The sequence below is a fragment of the Podarcis raffonei genome, chromosome 1 (assembly GCF_027172205.1).
Source record: "Podarcis raffonei isolate rPodRaf1 chromosome 1, rPodRaf1.pri, whole genome shotgun sequence".
NCBI lineage: Eukaryota > Metazoa > Chordata > Lepidosauria > Squamata > Lacertidae > Podarcis > Podarcis raffonei.
In genome coordinates, this window is record NC_070602.1 from 72975929 (window position 1) to 72995025 (window position 19097).

General features: G+C 42.1%; 1 protein-coding gene across 3 annotated transcripts in view; it reads left to right on the plus strand.

Moving 5' to 3' along the window:
• The window catches only part of OSBPL5 (oxysterol binding protein like 5), a 168094-nt gene that overhangs the window by 97197 nt on the left and 51800 nt on the right, over positions 1-19097 (plus strand). For all 3 annotated transcript variants that reach the window (XM_053393507.1, XM_053393514.1, XM_053393498.1), the window contains exon 2: positions 14853-15009. In XM_053393507.1, the coding sequence (XP_053249482.1) occupies positions 14853-15009 (157 nt within the window). The remainder of the gene's footprint in view (positions 1-14852; positions 15010-19097) is intronic.

The following is a 19097-nucleotide window of genomic DNA, read 5'->3' on the forward strand; positions in this document are numbered from 1 at the left end:
TGGCTTTTAGTTGTGAGACTAGAGATGCCACTAAAATTTTACCAAGACAAAACCCCCCACAAAAGACCATTATTCTTTCACATGATGTAAGTAATTGCACACATTCTGTATTTTTATCGTATTGCCTTTGACTGAAAGAACAACAAATCTTTCCTAAGCTATACAAACGATAGACTGGCTTTCACAAATGTCAAGCACGAAAAGCCTTCATTTTGTTAAGCGGAGTCTGTGAGGCTTTGAAAACAGGTAGATCAGTTCTCACACTGTAAAGGCAATATGTCTGCAGGGGAAAGACAAGGCTGTGGGAAGAAATATTACAGTAATTAGTTCTTTTCTACTATACCAGAAAATCTTGCCTTCTGTGCCAACAGAGTTCTGGCTTTCTCTCATGTTGTGGCAGCACTGTAGTTGTTGCCTTCGAGATGTTTTTGCAACAGAATTATTATGAATTGCCTCTAAATCTGCACCGAGAGAGATTCTGAACACCTGAATTTTAATAGAGATAGAGTGCTTTAAAGCAGAACGTTTGCACTCACCTCCTGTGTGCCCTCCAAGAAAAATGTGAATAAGTCAGGAAAAGAAACCATATTTGCTGTTCTTGTTTTTTAAAAATATGTCTGCATTAAGGCTAGTCCTGTTTCTTTGGCTGCATTCACTGCTTCTGATCTTCCCCACCTGACACACCTACAGTTCTGGCCTTTTCTCTCTTGTTGTAACCAACCTTACTTCTCCCCTGCTTGTTTAGAATATATCAAGCTGAAGCCATGGATCTGAAGCTACTCATTAATTCCTGTGGTTCCAATCCAATCCTACTAGCTGTCTTTGCTGAGCGACAGGGGTTTGTGCCACGGTGAGGGAACAAAAGTAGCACGAGAGATCCCAACAAATTTGGCAACCAGCCCATTCGAAGTTATCTCGATAACTGGGAGACTTATGGTCAAGACATAGCCCTTGAAGCAGAGGTGGGCAGAGGGATCTGTCGGGCAAGGGCGTAGCCCAGTGGCAGAGGGCTCCAGGTTCAATCCCTGGCATCTCCAGGTAGGGCTGGGAAAGATTTGCTGCCTGAAACTCTAGAAAGCTGCTGCCAATCAGTATAGGGCAGGCTGAGGGTCAGATTCGATATAAAGCAGCTTCCTGTGTTCCTATCTCTGAGTGATCTGCAGCAGGACTGCGGGGATTTCTGATTCCTAGTTGTTTATCAATAGCAATGACAAAGGGATGCCTCACTGCCCAAAATTATACAGCTGAAATGAAGAAAACTTGGGATAACCAAGAGCGGATTTTTGTTTGTGGAATGACAAAAGCTCCATTCCTACCTGCTTTGCAGCTCCCCTCCACACACATTTTTCACACACACACACAAAATTTAATCCTAGGCATGTCTTTTTTGCACTTGACTTTGGTAAATCTCTGGGTTCTTTCCTTTTAAAAAAAAAAAGTACAGTGGTACCTCGGGTTACATACGCTTCAGGTTACAGACTCCACTAACCTAGAAATAGTGCTTCAGGTTAAGAACTTTGCTTCAGGATGAGAACAGAAATCGTGCTCTGGCGGTGCGGCAGCAGCAGGAGGTCCCATTAGCTAAAGTGGTGCTTCAGGTTAAGAACAGTTTCAGGTTAAGTACGGACCTCCGGAACGAATTAAGTACTTAACCTGAGGTACCACTGTAGATCCTTCAGACTTGAACTGCGCCCACCCTTGCAATATACCAACTTGTCTAAGATTGTTTGGATTTCTTGGTGTGCCCTCATGTCCCCAGAATCCTATCTTCTCCAACAGTGAGCCCCACCCTTGCATTAGACAGCCAGTTGGTTTAGATGAAATCACATTAGCAGCTTTCAAACTACAAAGGAGCTATTTGCTAGTTTGTTTATTTTATTAAGCTTCTAAACCTTCCTTCATCTAGTGGTTCCCATAGATGTTAACAACAAATATATTCCTATATGTATATTGATTGGGAATATAGGGTAGGTTTTTAGTTTTGTTTAATGAATTGAGGAGATGTTGTTTTGACTTCCTTGAGAGAAAGATAGTAGAATCCCACCCGTGAATTTGGTGAAGGTCTCCATCATGAGGTCACTTGAAGAAGTAATCCACCTTTGTGTTACATGAAGAAGTAGGACATCTCATTGAGCACTGCTCCCAATTCAACATCACCAGAGCTAGTGGCAGGTGGGTTGGAAGGAAGCAGGGTGCAGTCAGATGCTACAAGCAGTTAGTTATGTCATGGTCACCTCTCATAGAAAGGTCATGGGTTTTAAAGAGCTACCTGTTTTGGCAGCTGCTTTTCCCCCTAGGTCCTCTGGCTTTTCTAGATCCCAGCAAAATAAACAAAAGTCACTGTAAGCATGTGTGGAAAATTATCCTTGGTTATTATTTTCTCAAGGAAAATAGAGGTCTGGCAGTGGCTTATTATGCATTGATCAAGGAAGAGAAACTTGGAACTGATAGAAAGACAAGTTGATACCTGATTCCTCATTAGGTATCACCCTGATTGGCAATGGTGTTTGCCATGAGTTCAGTAGGGCTTGCAGCCAAATAAGTGGGGTTTGGATTGCAACTTTAGCTGCCAACAGATGCAGGTTTGTAGGAACGTGCCTTCGGTGTAGCAAAAGAGTTGCATATAACAGCATACTTTACGCTCCAGCTCAATAACCTAAATACCTTTGGATCATGCAGGCAAGCTCCTTAGGGTTTCTCCTTCTTGTATGGCCTACAGAATAGCCTCCAATATTCTGTGTGGCTAGAGAGAGTCACTTGCCATGTGCTTAAATCCTCCCACATGAATTTCAAGAGTGTCCTTCAGTCAAGAGTCTCTATGACTGTTGAAATCATTGGCTCTCATGAAAACAGTTCGTGTCCCAACAGGTGTTTAGGGTTTCATCAGACTGATGTTGTCAAGTGAATGTGGTGATGTCTGCCTGAACTCATTTTTCTGTTCCTAACTGACTGTGTCTTGAAGACAAAAAGTTGTATTTATTAATCTTGAGTTTGCAGCCTGACTCTTTCTGAACTGAGAGCAGTAAAAGTGGGTGTCATAGAGCACCCATATAAGTCAGCAAGAGATTGCATCCTTGATATGCATCTTTGATCCAAAGGAGAGCCTTCCCCAAGCTGGTGCCCCTGAGAGGTGTTGGACTGTTATGGCATTGCTGGGGCTGTTGGGAATTATAGTTCAAAACATCTAGAGGACACCAGATTGCAAAAGTCTACCCTGGAATCTCCAGTGAAAAAGATCTCCAGCAACAGAACTGGAAAAGGCCTCTTACGTCTTTCAGGATTATCAGTTAGAGATATGAGGGCCCAGAAAAAAGCAGAAAAATAGGGAGAAGGGTATTATGGGGGTTGTGTTTTCTCCCATTTTTTTCAAGGTTCCCCCCCCCCGGGCCTTCACATCCCTAATCAGAACAGGCAACAATCCTGATAGGCAATGACTACTACACAAAGAAACTTCCTTCATGTGTCCAACAAGCAAATGTAAAATCTCACTACACTATCAGGTTAAGGTCCAATACAGCAGATGAAAGCAATACAGATATTACCCACCTATCTTTACCTGGCTTAGCTTTGGCTCTCCAAAAACAAAACAAAACAAAAAATCCTCCTGAGATAGAAAGCACTTTCAAATGCTGCTTGAGTCACTGAGGGAGAGAGTTGCACAGCTGGTGTCACTGTCAGGCCACCCACCCAAGAATAGGGCTCTGTGTTTTTAGAACTCGAACTAGTGGTGTATGGATGGTGTTACTCAGGGCTCACTCTTAGCCAGACTTGGAGACCTTAGTAAGACATATGGAAGGAGGAAATCTTTAGTCATTTTGACAACACCATTTAGGCATTCACTGGTCAAAACCAGGATCTTGAAATGAAATACTGAAAGACAATATGTAGTCTATTCCAGGACAACCCATCTCTTAGCACATCTTAGCACAGGCAGTCATAAAGCATTCCTGACACAGGCTAGAGAGGAGTTTCAATATTTATGTCTGATTACATAATAGTCTTTCAATGGAAGTCTGATGTGATGGAAAAATAAACAAACTCTGTGCAAAACAAGTGGAGGAACAAGATGGGTTGCTTTATATATCGGTTGCTACAAACAGATCCTGAAACCTTTTGGCTAATTGCACTACTGAGAGGCAGAGCAACAGTTTCTAAGTTTTCAAAGATGATTCTAGCACTCTTCTGTTTGGTCAGTTCACAGATGCAATCTGTGCCACCTCTGCCAATACTTCTGTTTTGGATTTGTTTGATTTTGTTTGGTTTGGTGCAGGTGGCTTTTGAAATAGTACCTTCCTGCTTTTCAACATGTCGATGGCAATGAGGAGAGATGTAAACATGCTCAAAAGAAAACCCAAGCCCTCTGGCTGTTAATAAAAGCTTGGGTCCCATCAAAGGGTGCCAAAGGAGATTGGGGATCATGTAGTTCACTTCTCCTCTAAAGAGTGCAGTCGTATTCTACCTTAGCAATACGCATCATGGAGGCAAAAACACTGCAAGTGGTGCTTTATTGCTTTCATTAGCTACCAAGTTGGCATTAGGAGGCCAGCTTTTAACACATGTGTATTCAAAGGCTTGCAAAAACAATGTTTACAGAGCCTAATGGGTTCCACCCATGAGAGACACCTCTATTTAATTTAATTAGTGCATTTATTTAACATGGGTATCAGTGTTTCTGGACTTGCCTGACTGCATTTTTCTAAGAGGCCAAGATCAAGTACGCTGCGTGCGTTGCAAGGTCATGGCTAAGTGGTGCATTTTCAATTTGCAGCCCTTTCATTGCACTTCCTCCACTTAGAAAAAGACGCCTTTCCATGACCTTAGCCAGCATTTTTTCCTTTCAATTACCCACATTTTAAGAACCATTCTTTACCCCCCCTTTTTTTTGCTTACTTCCACTGCTTTTACACTTTCCCATTTGCATTTTCAATTCCAGCTGTGTGCAGACAGCACAGTTCTATTTTTACTGTTGATTTCAGCTGATACTAATTAGAAATCCCATATAGTGATTACCGTCTTGTGAGCAGCGTGCAGTCAGATACTTGCAGCGGAAGCAAACGTTTCTGCTGTCTATTTTGGAGAGGGAAATAATTTTAAACTGTATTAACTGTAACCCCAAATTCCAGTTTGGGGCTGGATTCAAAGAAGCATTTAGTTCCCTTTCCCCCACAGAAGGGAAGAAATGAGTCTCTGGGCATTTTTAAGGATTGAAGTGTGACATTTAGCTGGGGATGCATTGCTTAAGAACATGAAAGCAGAATAAAATTACAATGGAGCCATTTTAAATATATATATTCTAATAGAGATCTTTATATTGTAATTGCAACTCATGGAAATGTGAACACATAACTAAGCATCATTTGTATTTTTTTGGAAAAAAACCCCCAGCAACAACCACATCTGACTGTTAGTTGTTTATAGCAGAGATGAGGAATTTGTTGCTGGACTTCAACTCCAGATGTTGATGGACTACAACTTCCATCATTTCTGACCATTGACCATGATGCCTGGGGCTGAAAGGAGTTGGAGTCCATCAACATCTGGAGGGCCACAGGTTATCCCACCTGGACTTTGGGCCACCTTTGTTCTTACAGATGCTAAAGACAGAACTTCTGTATGACAAGCCAGAGTTGTCATATACCTGTGCATTGTGTAGCAGTTCATTACTGAGAAAGGTGGAAACTTTGTGGCAGAAGGAAGAGTGAGCTTCCCCAACAAAGCCATTGCACTCTCCTGCCTCACTGTATGAACCAGTGAACATACTTCTTGCTAGTTCACCCTATAATTGAACATGCTGCTTGGCAGTTTACTCAGATGTTGTGGGACTACAACTCCCACCGTGCCTGACCACTGGCCATGCTGGATGATAGGAGTTGGAGTCCATCGACATCTGGAAGGCCACAGGTTAGCCACTCCTTCCCTAGAGTCTAGTCCTAAGTTCCATATGACTGGAAAGGCCGGACTGTGTAACTTTTATTTTGTGCTAGTCATAAGGAATTTCCTCACTGCCACGAAACAGCCAGCAATGCATGGCAGGTCCCCCAGGAGCAGGATCAAGGATGCTTCAGTTGGCTGTTCTCATGTGGAAGATGGGAAAATGTGTGTTTAGTTTTTCCTAAACCCCCATTCTGTTTGAATTCAGTGAATTGGACAACTTACACATATTGTAGGCCAAATACTGGCACGGAGACCTTATTTTGAAAACCCCAAGAGTTAATTACCAACATTAATGTGGCATATGTTTCTAGAACATTTATCCAACAACAAAAATTGCTTCTATAGACAGACTCCAGACTCCTTAAATTGAAAAAGGCAAACCTTTAAAGAGGTATTCCCTCCCCCCCCAAAAAAAAAGCTTTGAAAAAAAGGCTCATTAGATCATTGCTTTCAAATATATAATTAAACTCCTCTTACTGTAAGGACTCTCTTCCATGCTTTAATTATTTATTTTAAAATCGGATTATCCCAAGAATTAGCTATTGTTCTGGCCGAAATCTACCTCTGGTTTTATGTAATTAAATTTGGATGAGACTGAACAACAGGTCCAGGCCTCTATGCCATAATTGACCTCTGAGTTACATGCTTACATTGCCTCCTAGCATTAAACCAAGTGTTATCTGCAAAACGCCATTCAGCTATATCCCAAATAAGGGCAAAAGGATTAAGATGATGTTGGTTTTAATACAATGCTGTTTTATCTCCTTTAGGTACATGGTAAAAATTTGGTGGGCTAGGCTTGATGTGGCAGTAACATAGTGTCTGCATTCAGGTATAACACTAAACTAGGTAGGTGTGACCAAACTTCAGGATTTGCTCAAGGTTTTTGTTTGTTTTTAACTACAAGGTGCACCAACTAGAGCCAGATGCCCAAGACTTCCTACAAAAGCAATGAAGTCTTGTAGAGGCCAGAAAAAAATGGATGCGGGGGGCTGCATCAGGACTCCTGGCCAGGAACAAACCATTCCTGCCTAAGAAATACTTTAACTTCACAGCACCCCAGTGAGGTGCCAAGTTCACCCACTGTGCCAAGTTCACCCAGTGAGCTTCATTGCTCAGTTGAGCACAGGGCTTTCCACTACACCACATTGGTTTTCCTGCCGTGTGTTCTGTGGAATGTGGCCCCGTTTGTAAGATTTCAGGTCCAGGATTGTTGCTAGGAGCAATTGAAGCTTGGTTTCTACAATGACTTTCACCCTTATGAGACTGGTGAGCTTCCTGTCTCTTCTCAACCATTCTAAAGCTTAGCAGACAGCATTTAATTTGAAGTTAGGCATGGTCCTAGAACTTGTTTTCAAGGACTGAGGCCCAGTGTGTGGATTTATGAGTTATTAAGACTTGAAGCCGAAAACTCACCAGTCAATGACAGTGGCTGCATTCACATGGCAGATTATTCTTTCCTTATTTTTGTCCTAACTGTTAAGTTCCACACTATATTTGAGCTTTCATACCACGTAAAAGCCACTACTGGAACTATGGTGGAATATAGGGCACATTTAGTGCTCATTTCTGTGCTATTTGCTTCGGGGGGGACGGGGGACTCGCTTGCAAATAATATGGAAATGAGTGCTAAACTTGTGCTATATTCCACTATAGTTCCAGAAGTGGCTTTTACGTGGTATGAAAGCTCAGATATTATGTGGAAATTAACAGTTAAGGAAACTTCATGAAAATGGAATATGCAGTCACTATTGAACACTACGTGCAGCTATATAGATATCAGAGCAATATGAAGATTGAGGGTTTTTCAGACATTGGGCAATGACTGTCTCTCAGGGCTCCTCTGTACTTTGCCCCATGATTTCTAGGCACAGGTCTGATGGATTTTTCTGCTGCTGTCCCCTGGAAAACCTGCTATTTACTGCTGAATTGGAACAAATGCCAATTGGCTTTTCTGCAGATTTATGTTTGTTCCAGTTCAGCAGTAAACAGTGGGATCTCCTGGGGTAAGTAGTGGGACAAAAACCCCCCACTCTTAGACCCATGCCTAGAAATCAGGGGACAAATGGAAGAAATCACAGGAGAAATTGAAGTGTGGATGAGCCCTTTGTGTGTGGGTCTGTTTGCACTGTCCCTTGCCTGAGACACATTTTTCTTCTCGGTTAAATGCTCTAGGAATGATTGCCTTTAGAACGACAGATACTGTTTATTCCTGCTTCTCCTCGTTAAGGAGGTTGTTTGCTGTCTGTCAGGGGACTCTCTTCAAGAGGCCACTTATAATCACTCTGCATATTAGTTGCCAGAAAATTGTTTGGCGGGTCAACAAGCCAGGAGTTTATGTAGCTTGCTAGCAACCCCAGAACTAATTAATATTGTTAATCAGCACTGGAAAGGCACTAAATTATTCCATCCCAAGAGAAGGCCAAGAGATTGCTGATAAATATTGGGTGTCATTAGCTGCTCTGGACACTTTAAACTAATAGTAATTGCCAAGTGCAATGATCACACCCATTCATGACATGGCCAAGGTCAAAATGTGATTAACTTTTTTAAAAAGTAGCCCAGAGTTATAATGGAACATTATAATTGTTTATGAAATCTTGTGTACTTGCAGGCCTATTTCCTCAGTACCTCTGTATCATTTATGTCACCTTGTAGCTAACAATGTCCTTGACTGCTATTAATGTATAAGTGGCCTGTATCTATTGATTTTAATGGAAGCACTAACCCAATACAGTGGTACCTCGGGTTACAAACACCTTGGGCTACAAACACCTTGGGTTACAGACTCTGCTAACCCGTAAGTAGTACCTCAGGTTAAGAACTTTACCTCAGGATGAGAACAGAAATCATGCAGCAGTGGTGCAGTGGCAGCGGGAGGCTCCATTAGCTAAAGTGGTACCTCAGAACGGACCTCTGGAACGAATTAAGTTCGTAACCAGGGGTACCACTGTACTGCTAGATTGTGACAGTCTTTCCTTGAAAAATATTGTTGTTTACAGGGGAGTCAGGTGCAGGCCAGGCTTTGCATGGGAGTGCTTTGTGACAGGGCATTATCAGAAACTGTCATTGCAAAGTGGTGGGTGTGCACATTGTGGGGTGGTGTACAATGAGATTTTGGAATCTCAGGTTTCCAAAACTCAGGGGAAGTACTAATTGTGGGAAGGCAACAACAATGCACAATGTATCAAGCACTGCCCACTATGTGGACAGAATGCAGTGAGACAGAGTTCCATTGAAAGTGGTCAGGTGTGGACAAATGTGCTCAGAAGCACACCTGAGGAGGAAAACAACTCTGTGTGCCCCATGTGCACATTAACATTCTTGAGTTAATGTCCACAGCCTTGCAGCACGTGGAGGACGCCACATTGGTTCTCCCTGATCTAATCAAAGAAGAAACTGAAGCACAATATCATTCCGTATCAAGAGAAAGGCTAATAAATTACCTTTATCAAGACAAGAGTTCCCCTGTGCAACGGCAAATTGACTGTTCTTTGTCATACTAATTGCCTTCTGCGCAGCAATCAGTTTAAATGTTAAAAGGTCAGAGGAAATGAAAGAAATAAATGTAAAGCCAAGTTAATTTCTATGAATATCCGCCCAATATTTTCTCTCAAGGTAGACGTGATCTAATCTTCTAATGTGAAACTGCAGAAATTTCAAAGCAAAGCACTGGTAAAAGAAATGTATTGGCTCAAAAGGAAACAATACTCTTGAAAAATACTGGAAAGAGACAAACCCAGGTCCCGCCATTTGAGGAGGATCAATTCTTTTGATAGTGTTGGTAGTAAATGCTCTATAACAGGGATGGGGAACCTGTGGTCCTTCAGATGTTTTTGGACTCTAGGTTCTGTCATCCCTAAGTATTGGCCATACCAGCTGGGGATGATGGGGGCTGGAGTCCAAAAACATCTGGAGGACCACAAGTTCTCCACTCCTGATACGCATTTCTTTCCAGTATTATTGATCCTTACAGTACTGCCACACATGAATAGTTTTCAATGAAAGCCACTTCATTGTGTTCAGTTGACTATTATTCCTTTACCTTATAGAGTTGAGCTGAGCTCTGTACTCTGCTCATTGACTATGTCTTCAGTGATGTCATCAAGGAACCTAATACAATCCCCAGAACAGTTTTGCATTATAGATAGATAGATAGATAGATAGATAGATAGATAGATAGATAGCATGAACACTTGTGGTAGCACTTTTTAATTCTAGTTTTGATTACATTCATCTCATACCTGTTTTGCATTTTTTTTTTATTATTATTATATTTGGTTCCATGTAAACCACCCTAGTAAATTCTATCATCATTATTTTTTTAAAAATTAAAAAGTAGCAGCTTGCCGGACTAGCAGTGATTGTGGCTGTGAACTCAATAAGAAGCTGTAACATCAGATTAACAGGCAAAGGTCCATTCATGGATTGAGGTGCTCCCAGGTCCCCTTTCCCCTCTGAAAATTTGCTTCAGTGTGATAGCTGGAGATCACAGAAGGCTCTCGGCTTCACAAGGTCTCCCTTTGGAATGGTGGTGGTGGGGTGGAATTGGGGTGCTCAGCCCCACATGCCTCTCCCTCCTATCTCTCACTTATACTGTTAAAACCTGAAGATGGCATAGATAGGCCCTGTGAGGCATGCCAAAGTAGGGTTACATCATGGTAGGGCACTCTTTTCCTTTTAAAATGCAATGTCTGTCTAGCTCAGCAGCATCAGTTTGCAAATCCAGTGATCGCTCCAGCAGATCTGCCACGTCTAGAGCATTTTGAATTTAATGCCAGCTTTTTGGAATAGTTCAGCAAGTCTGGTTTGATTTATCTGCCATTTCTTGTCTTGGATGCTATAAGGGTCTGTATTTGCAAGCAGATAAAACAAAGAAGTTGTGTGTTGCTTGATTGTTCTGTCTTTTGTGATTCTGTTACTATAACATTGTGAAAGCTTATTTTGCCAGATCACCACCGTGAAAGATTTATTAAAGGTTTTCCCCCCTCTAGATGCTGAAACTTTTCTAAACACCCTCTATTTCATTGTTCCTTGGTTGTGATTTAAAGGTGTGTTTCTCGTATTTTGTATCTGGAAGATGGAATCTGTATTTTAGGAAACAAATCCTCAAGTGTAGCTTAGCAATGCATCTTCCCTTGTCAAAAACATTGCACTTGTTTAAAGAACTTTGCTGTCTTCCCCATCATTTTCTTGCATCTGAGCCCATCCCATTCTCTCTGTTTTGTTGTAAGCTGCCTGGGGAATACAAACATAGGAAGCTACCTTGTACTGAGTCAGACCATTGGTCCATCTAGCTCATTATGGCCTACATGGACTGGTAGTGGTTCTCCAGTTGGGAGATGTCAGGGATTGGGACCTTCTGCACCCGAAGCAGATGCTTTGCCATGGAGCGAAAGCCCTTCCCCAGATAAATCAACACATTTTATTCTGTCAGCTATCTGCCTTACTGCTCTTATTCGGTACCATTAACTGCCTGGAGAAAATACATTTTGATATTTCTTTTTCTCATTGCATTAGCACACCTGGACCAAAACAAACACACAAGCCTGTTCCTGTTGAGTGTTATTTGTTCTTTTATACCATTTGTACCCTGCTGGTTCTTTTATGACAAGCCCTAGACAGTTAACAACAAATGTTTAAAAGGCAGTAGCTTTAACCCTTTTAAACACAATTTAACACCAGCAGTAAATACAATAAAGCACTTAAAGCAGGGGAAAAGATAAATACTTCAACCATCAGAAATAATGTAACCCACTTACATACAGTACATATAGCAGTCCTTCCCCCCTCCCAACCCTATGTTTATAATTTAAGATGTGTCCTGCCTTTCCGCATGTGGAAACTTTGTTGTTGGTTTTTTCAAGTTCACGAGGATCGCAGTTTGTAAGAATGATAAACTACCAGCAACTTCTGAACATTTAAAAACATTATTTTTTAAAAAAGCAGAAGCTTTCCCGGTGGTTTACATGGGGAAGATCAGATGGGCCTTTTGGGGGAAGGAATTGCATAATGATAGGATCACCTCAGAAAAAAAACTCCTGGTTTAAGTTTGCCATACAAATGGATGGATTCTGATGCAAGCCTTCTTAAGTGATCTTAATAAGCTTGAGATGGGGCGCATACATTTTTCACAGTTGTGGTCTTCCTTGCAGTAGGGGAGGAGACTGTTGTCGGGTTAGAGATGGGGAAAGAACACCCACGGAGTCTCTGTCTGTATCAGCCTTTCTCAAACTTAGGCCCCCAGATGTTATTGGACTACAGCTCCCATCATCCACAGCTAGCAGGTCAGTGGTCAGGGAAGATGGGAGTTGTAGTCCAACAACAGCTAGGGACCCAAGATTTGAGAAAGGCAGGTCTGTACTGATGGTCTTAAAGAGCAGACAGTCACTTTGTACCTCAGTGTGTGATCTCCACAAACGTGGAACATATGAGAGAGGTGGCTGTTGGACATCTGAAGTTGTCCTTCTGAATGAAGACAGATTACTTAGAAGACAGAGCTGTGTATCAGTAGTCTTTCCTCTCAAATGGATAATTTTCTGCAAACAGTGCCCCTCATTTGTCACATACTAACCTTGTCGCAGCAGCGTGTGCCTTTGAGATCAGAGTGGTTGATTCTTCTTGTTCACTCTAATACAACCCAGCAGGCAACTCAGCTCTGTAAGTTGCTCCATCCTCATGTGTGTGAATTTACTCTTGGAGCACACATGATCCATGCTGAAACATCACCCCTTCCCTCTTCTTTGGGAAACCAACCTCATGTTCAGCATCGTCCCTTTTTGTTACTTTTTAATCTATAAGAGGAGAACATGCCATCAATGCAGCTGGAAATAGTGCCGAATAGACTGGGAAACAAGAGCACAGGCAGACCTTGTCCTCCGACTTCTTTGCAGCCTGGAATAATTAGTCATTATTGCCTATTGTTTTTAAAGGGTTTCTCTGAGGTGTAGCTTTTCTTTTCCCAGTGCTGGTTCCAGGGTTTGGAAGTGGCAAGTGGGAGGCAGCCAACACCTGAATGGCAAGGAGCACCATGCAAGACCTGTGTGTTGTTCCAAATAGTTATTTGCTGTGACTTTGACTTCATGCCCTATAGAAGCAGTGAGATGGGCAGTTCACCCATCGCTAGGAAGCCCCATGGCATTTCCACTGGAAGTTGCATCCATTCCACCGCTCTGCAGATTTTTGAAGCCGTTCCTCGAAATTGTAAGGACCGGCAGCTTGCTATTTTCAAAGAATAGTGCCCTGATTGAGATTAATGCTGCAGAGCTGATTCCATGCTTGTTTGCTTATCTCATGCATATGTGAAGTGCACTTATCCCGGCCGACTATGCGATGCTAAACACTGGTAATAGCTCTCTTTCAATAGGTATTGCTTTTGGCAGTACAGAAGAGGAAAGAATAGCTCTGCCAGGCCTCTCTCTGCTAATTCAGGCGCATGCTAGTTGGACCAATAAGCTGTTTGTGAACAACGGCTGCCAAAAGGGGCTTTTAAGAATTGGAGCCTGGTTGCAAACATTGTGGCTAAAGCGATGCCACATTCCCCAGCTGGCACTTGGCATGATATGAGTGGGAGAGTCAAGTGTTACAAGTCGCCTGCAGAGGTTATAATTCTCGGCCTGCTTTGGGTTGGTTTTGCTTTGTTTGCATCAAATTTCTTTGTTGCTTTATGTAATGTTTGTTTGTAATAACAACCCCCTCCCCCAATAAAATGCACCTTTCCAAAAAGAAAAAAGGGGAAAAAAGACTGCCTTCTGATGAAAAACACATTTTTCCTTTCATAAGGTGTGCTATGTCCTTACCATATTACTCTTGGGCTTATGTTGTGGTTTCTCTAGTTAGCTACACTAACCGAGGTCTTACATGTGACCGAAACATCCCCAGTACTACTTTTTTGTAAGCATAAACATGCTAGCTATGTCATTATCTGCTGTGTTCTATGGATAATAACTAGGGTTAGGCAATGAGTTACTTGTGTGGGTGGAATTTCGCTGGGGCAACTAACTCTCTCTTGATTGTGGCATCGGTTTGAAGACTGAATATGGCAGGTGATGGGGATCCTAGAATGATGGCAAATCCCCATCTGTTTTAGAGGCATGTCAGAATTGCTAGCTTTATAGCTTCCTATGTTCTGAAACTCCTATGTGAACCGAGGATATCACACTGGGCCTGCTTGATGCTGGGCCACCCTCTGGTGCTGTCTGCGTGTTCATTTTGGGGTCCCTGGGCTGCAGAGCCCTGACCGTCAGCCCTGAGGCTGAGCTGCAAACAAAAACATTTAAATTTCAGCAAGATTTTTTTTAAAAAAAACCTGAAAGTTGGGGAGAGGGGTGGACACCAGGTATCCTTTGATACCCCCTGATGTGGATATCAGATATTGTTCAGATAATACATTCTCATTTAGCAAAGCCTGACCAAAAGTAATTTCAGAATGCATTACGGTGGAACCTTGGAAGCCGAATGCCTTTAAACTTGAACATTTTGGTTCCCGAACGATCGAAACCCAGAAGTGGTTGTTCCAGTTTTCAAATGATTTTTGGAAGCTGAACATCTAGCATGACTTCCGATTGGTTTTTGAACTGTTCCGGGAGTCGAACTGATTCCCAGAATGGATTAAATTCGAAAACCAAGGTACGACTGTATTGAAGAATAAATATTACACCAGCACAATGTAGAAAAATAACATTTTAAATTTCCCCCCCACTTACCAGAGCTAGCAAGCTTCCAACAATAACATGTAAAATTGGGGTGGGTGGGTGTGTTTGTGTGTGGCGGGGGGCGGGGGACAGATAACCAGTACACAGTTTAAGAATAGGCAGATTCAAAATAGCAAAAAAAGGCCTTTTAATTTTTTTATCTGAGTGTACTGTTTAAATATTCTGTGACTTGACACTGTTGTTATTTTGGTCTGTTCCTTTCAGAAAACCCCTGCTGCTCATGCCATGAAGGAAGAGAATTTTCTTCGGCGCAGGTTCTCGCTCTGCCCTGCCTCATCCACTCCTCAGAAAATAGATCCTCAGAAGCTGACCCGGAACCTGTTTTTTGGGACCGATAATGAGATCTACCCAATCAGCCCAGGTCAGTGTTTGCTCAGTGGGATTTATAACATGCTGTATGCAGTTCTTTCCCCCCCAGACAAAATGGTGCCAGAATACACACCCCTCAGAGGACCCACCCCAGAGATCCTCTTTGGGTTGATGATGGACAGTGGAACTTAACTTTGGGAGAAAACTCCTTTCAAATCAATTTCATAAAAGCCCTTTCGCAAACCGTATCTTACTCCATGGCAGCTATCTTATAACAGCCTTAGATCCTCTCCAATGTGTTGGAGGGGGTGTTGGGTTCTTCAAAAGTTATCTTCCTATTTGGTGGAGTACCACAGAGTTCAGGAGTTTTGGAACTGGGTTTTTAACTTAATGAGCCTAGCCAGATGGGTAGGGTATAAATAATAATAATAATTTGAAAATATACTGTGCAACCCTCTCCACTTTGCTCTTTTGAATTTACAGTATTTCTAGGGCAGGAGATCTGAAAGTAGGGACAAGTTCTTGGTGAATCAGCAGCCAGAGTGTTAGTGGCTTGGTAAGGAGTAGCTATTGACTCCTGGTACCCAAAGATGTGGGAGATAACATTAGTTGAGAAACTGGCAAGCAATTTCTCAAGGTGATGTGGAACCAGGGTAGAAATAATTCACTTCTGGCAGCGTGGCACAATTTTATTCCTTTTCAAGGTATTTGAGTTCTATGAGAAGGAAAAGAAAAGCATCAAAGTTTAGTACCATGTCCCTAATAATGATGTTATTGACAGTCCACAACAGGCTCACTGTAACTGATTTCATGTATTTTCTGGGTTTAGTTCAGAATATTGTATCATATTAGCTCAGAATAGTGTGTGTGTGTATGTGTGTGTGTGTGTGTGTGTGTGTGTGTAGCTATTTTATATTTGGGATAAGTGTTTTGTTATCATTGTAAAATTCAGCTTTTAAAAAGCATGCCAGATGCACAGAGTTTTGCTGCATCTACACACACCCCCACCCCCACACACCCCTCCTGTTGTCCAGGCTTTCAGCCAGTCTGGAACAGAAACCTTACAATGCTGTTTAGCTTGGGGAAGGGGTAGTGGAGAAGGCAATTGACACTTTTTATCTTCTCCTATTCCCAACCAAAGTCTTCCCCCACTGTGCTATATCACTCAGTTTTCATCCTGGCCTCTACTCCTGCTGAGCATTTTATAGCTAGGTAGTGTTAGAATGCAAGCAGTTATGTGCAGGAGAGTTCTGTAGAATATGGGTGCATATTTCTTTCCTTCCTAAAACATTATTTAATACTGAAAGGTGTTTTTTTTAAAAAATAAAAATCACCACACATATCCCCCTCCCCACCTCTCATTCCAGGGTATTAACTATACAGTGGTACCTCGGGTTAAGTACTTAATGCGTTCCGGAGGTCCGTTCTTAACCTGAAATTGTTCTTAACCTGAAGCACCACTTTAGTTAATGGGGCCTCCTGCTGCTGCCGCGCCGCCGGAGCACAATTTCTGTTCTCATCCTGAAGCAAAGTTCTTAACCTGAAGCACTATTTCTGGGTTAGCGGAGTCTGTAACCTGAAGCGTCTGTAACCTGAAGCATATGTAACCCGAGGTACCACTGTACTTTATATTGTTAAGAGACATGAGCAGAACAATTTCTTTTTCCTCTCTACAACTTCAGTTTCCTCACCTGCCAACTGATTGCCTAAACATTCCACACGTTTTAGAAACTCACAAGCCCTTCATTGGCAGCCCTTAAAAAAAAACACCTTTTATTTTAATTTACAAACTTACATACTGCTATGTACTTAGGGAGTCTTCAGGGTCTTTTGAAGCTGCTGTCTTATTTTCTCAGTGATCCTGTTTCATTTCCAAACCGATAAGGGCTCAACCCAGCTGCATTTGCTATTAAAGCGATGATTGATCTACAGCTTTTCTGAGAGAAGACCGTGCAAAGTGTTGCACTGTATGAACTTAAAAGCATAAAAAATAAACAATAAAGTGACAGCAGTCTCAAATATATAACAAGCAGCAGCAGGATAGTGTCAAAGCAAAACGTAGAAATCCTTAAAAGGCAACACATTTCATTGAAGGAGCAGTATCACGTATCTCACTCAGGGCCTTTCCAGACTTTCGTTATTTTGGGGTGGAATTCAGTCACATGCCCGCAAATTCAAGTTGCACTATAAAAGTTGATTGGAAGGTTTTGCCCAACAAACTCATTCCCCCACCCCCACCCCCAAAATGGACTTTTTGCAGTAAGGAAAGCAACAAAGAAATATACTGGAAAGTGTGGGCAATACTTTCTTTGATGCAAGCTCATCCACACCATAGCGAGCAAGTATAGTAGCCCTCCTTTTTTCCTCTGACATAAGTTCTGTTTGCTTCTTAGTTATATGATACACATAAAGTCAACAGGCATTGGTTTGTCTGGCACAGAGATGTGGTGCTGAAGGTTATGCTCTCTTATTCCATTCCATCTTCATTTCTTGCAGCAGTTTTATTGGCCATTCTCGCACTTAACCTACTGGATCAGCCTTCCTTCCAGAATAAGTCTGTAGCCATAAGTCTATACTGAGGGAGTAAAAGGTAGTGAGGCTCCAATCCTCACTCCACTTACCTGGTAGTAAGCCACATTGGCTTCAGTGGGATTTACTTCTGAGTAGACATGATTAGGCTTGCACTTTAAAACTGAATATTAGATTCACTGATAATCGTGGGCTCCGTATCCTCTTTCTGATCCCCCTCCCTTAGTTATTCTAGGTACTATAGCTAGTAGAATATTGGGAGCGGGGAGACAACCAATTCATTTTGTGAAAATAAAGCAAATGTAAACCAACAATCTAAGGAAAATAATGCTTCACTAGTGATCAGCCAAGATTATTGCTTAGCAGCGAAGAATTAAACTGACCCAATAAATAAATAAATTAATAATAGTAATATTACAGTTGTATTTTGGATCTCAAACGCCTTGGCTTCCGAATAAATTGACTCCCAAACAAATTGGCTCCTGAACGATTGAAACCCAGAAGTGAGTGTTCCGGTTTTCGAATGTTATTTTGGAACCTGAACATCTGACACGGGTTCTGCAGCTTCCGATTGGCTGCATGAGCTTCCTGCAGCCAATCAGATGCCGCACTTTGGTTTCCAAACGTTTTGGAAGTCGAACAGACTTTTGGAACGGATTCCATTCGACTTCCAAGGTATGACTGTATTTAATAATAATGCTTTTTTTATTTATACCCCACCCATCTGGCTGGGTTTCCCCAGCTACTCTGGACTGCTAAGAGCATGTCTAAAAACATAATAAAAAGATCAAGCATTAAGCAAGAAGCAAAAGGAAGGAGAAAATTCAGTGACCGGCAGCAAGTAAAAGACATAGCTGCTATTGACGTAGCACTGGTAATGTATTATCACACAGGAGAACACTGGGACACATCTGTGATTTTAATGACATCCCAAAATGTCCCCTCTATGTGAAAACCATATGGTTTGGGAGCTGTGGTTCTCTGGAAAGTCTGTCTAGCATATTCGCACACACCCATTGTATCTGCCCCTTTAAATTCCAGTCAGGATGAACTGGGGCTCTGGAGGCAACTATTGAGAACTTCTGTTTTGCCTTGTTCAAGGTAGCTTGGGTTTTCCCTTTGCTGTGTTGCATATCAGCAAATGTGGTACAGGTGTGATTTTGTGGTGGATTCTTGGGCTTAATTTGCCGTTGGTTTTTCTAAGCCACAGCAGCATTAAGGAAAATGGAAACCATTTTCTTTTGCATTTGTTTAAGCAGGCATTCCTTTTCTTCTGAGATAACAAGGGATGAGTTTTGAGGGAGCTACAGAAGCATTTAAACTGGAAGCATAACCAAAGCCAGTGCAATCAATACAGAGCACATGGCAATTGTATAACCTTTAGGTTAAATGCAGATCCACAAAGGTACAGTGGTGCCTCGCAAGACGAAAAGAATCTGTTCTGCGAGTCTCTTTGTCTAGCGTTTTTTTCGTCTTGCGAAGCAAGCCCATTGACGGATTAGCGGATTAGCGCTATTAGCGGCTTTTAGCGGCTTATTGGCTTAGCGGATAAGCGGATAAGCGGCTTAGCGGCTTAGAAAAAGGGGGGGGAGGGGAAAAAACCGCAGGAAC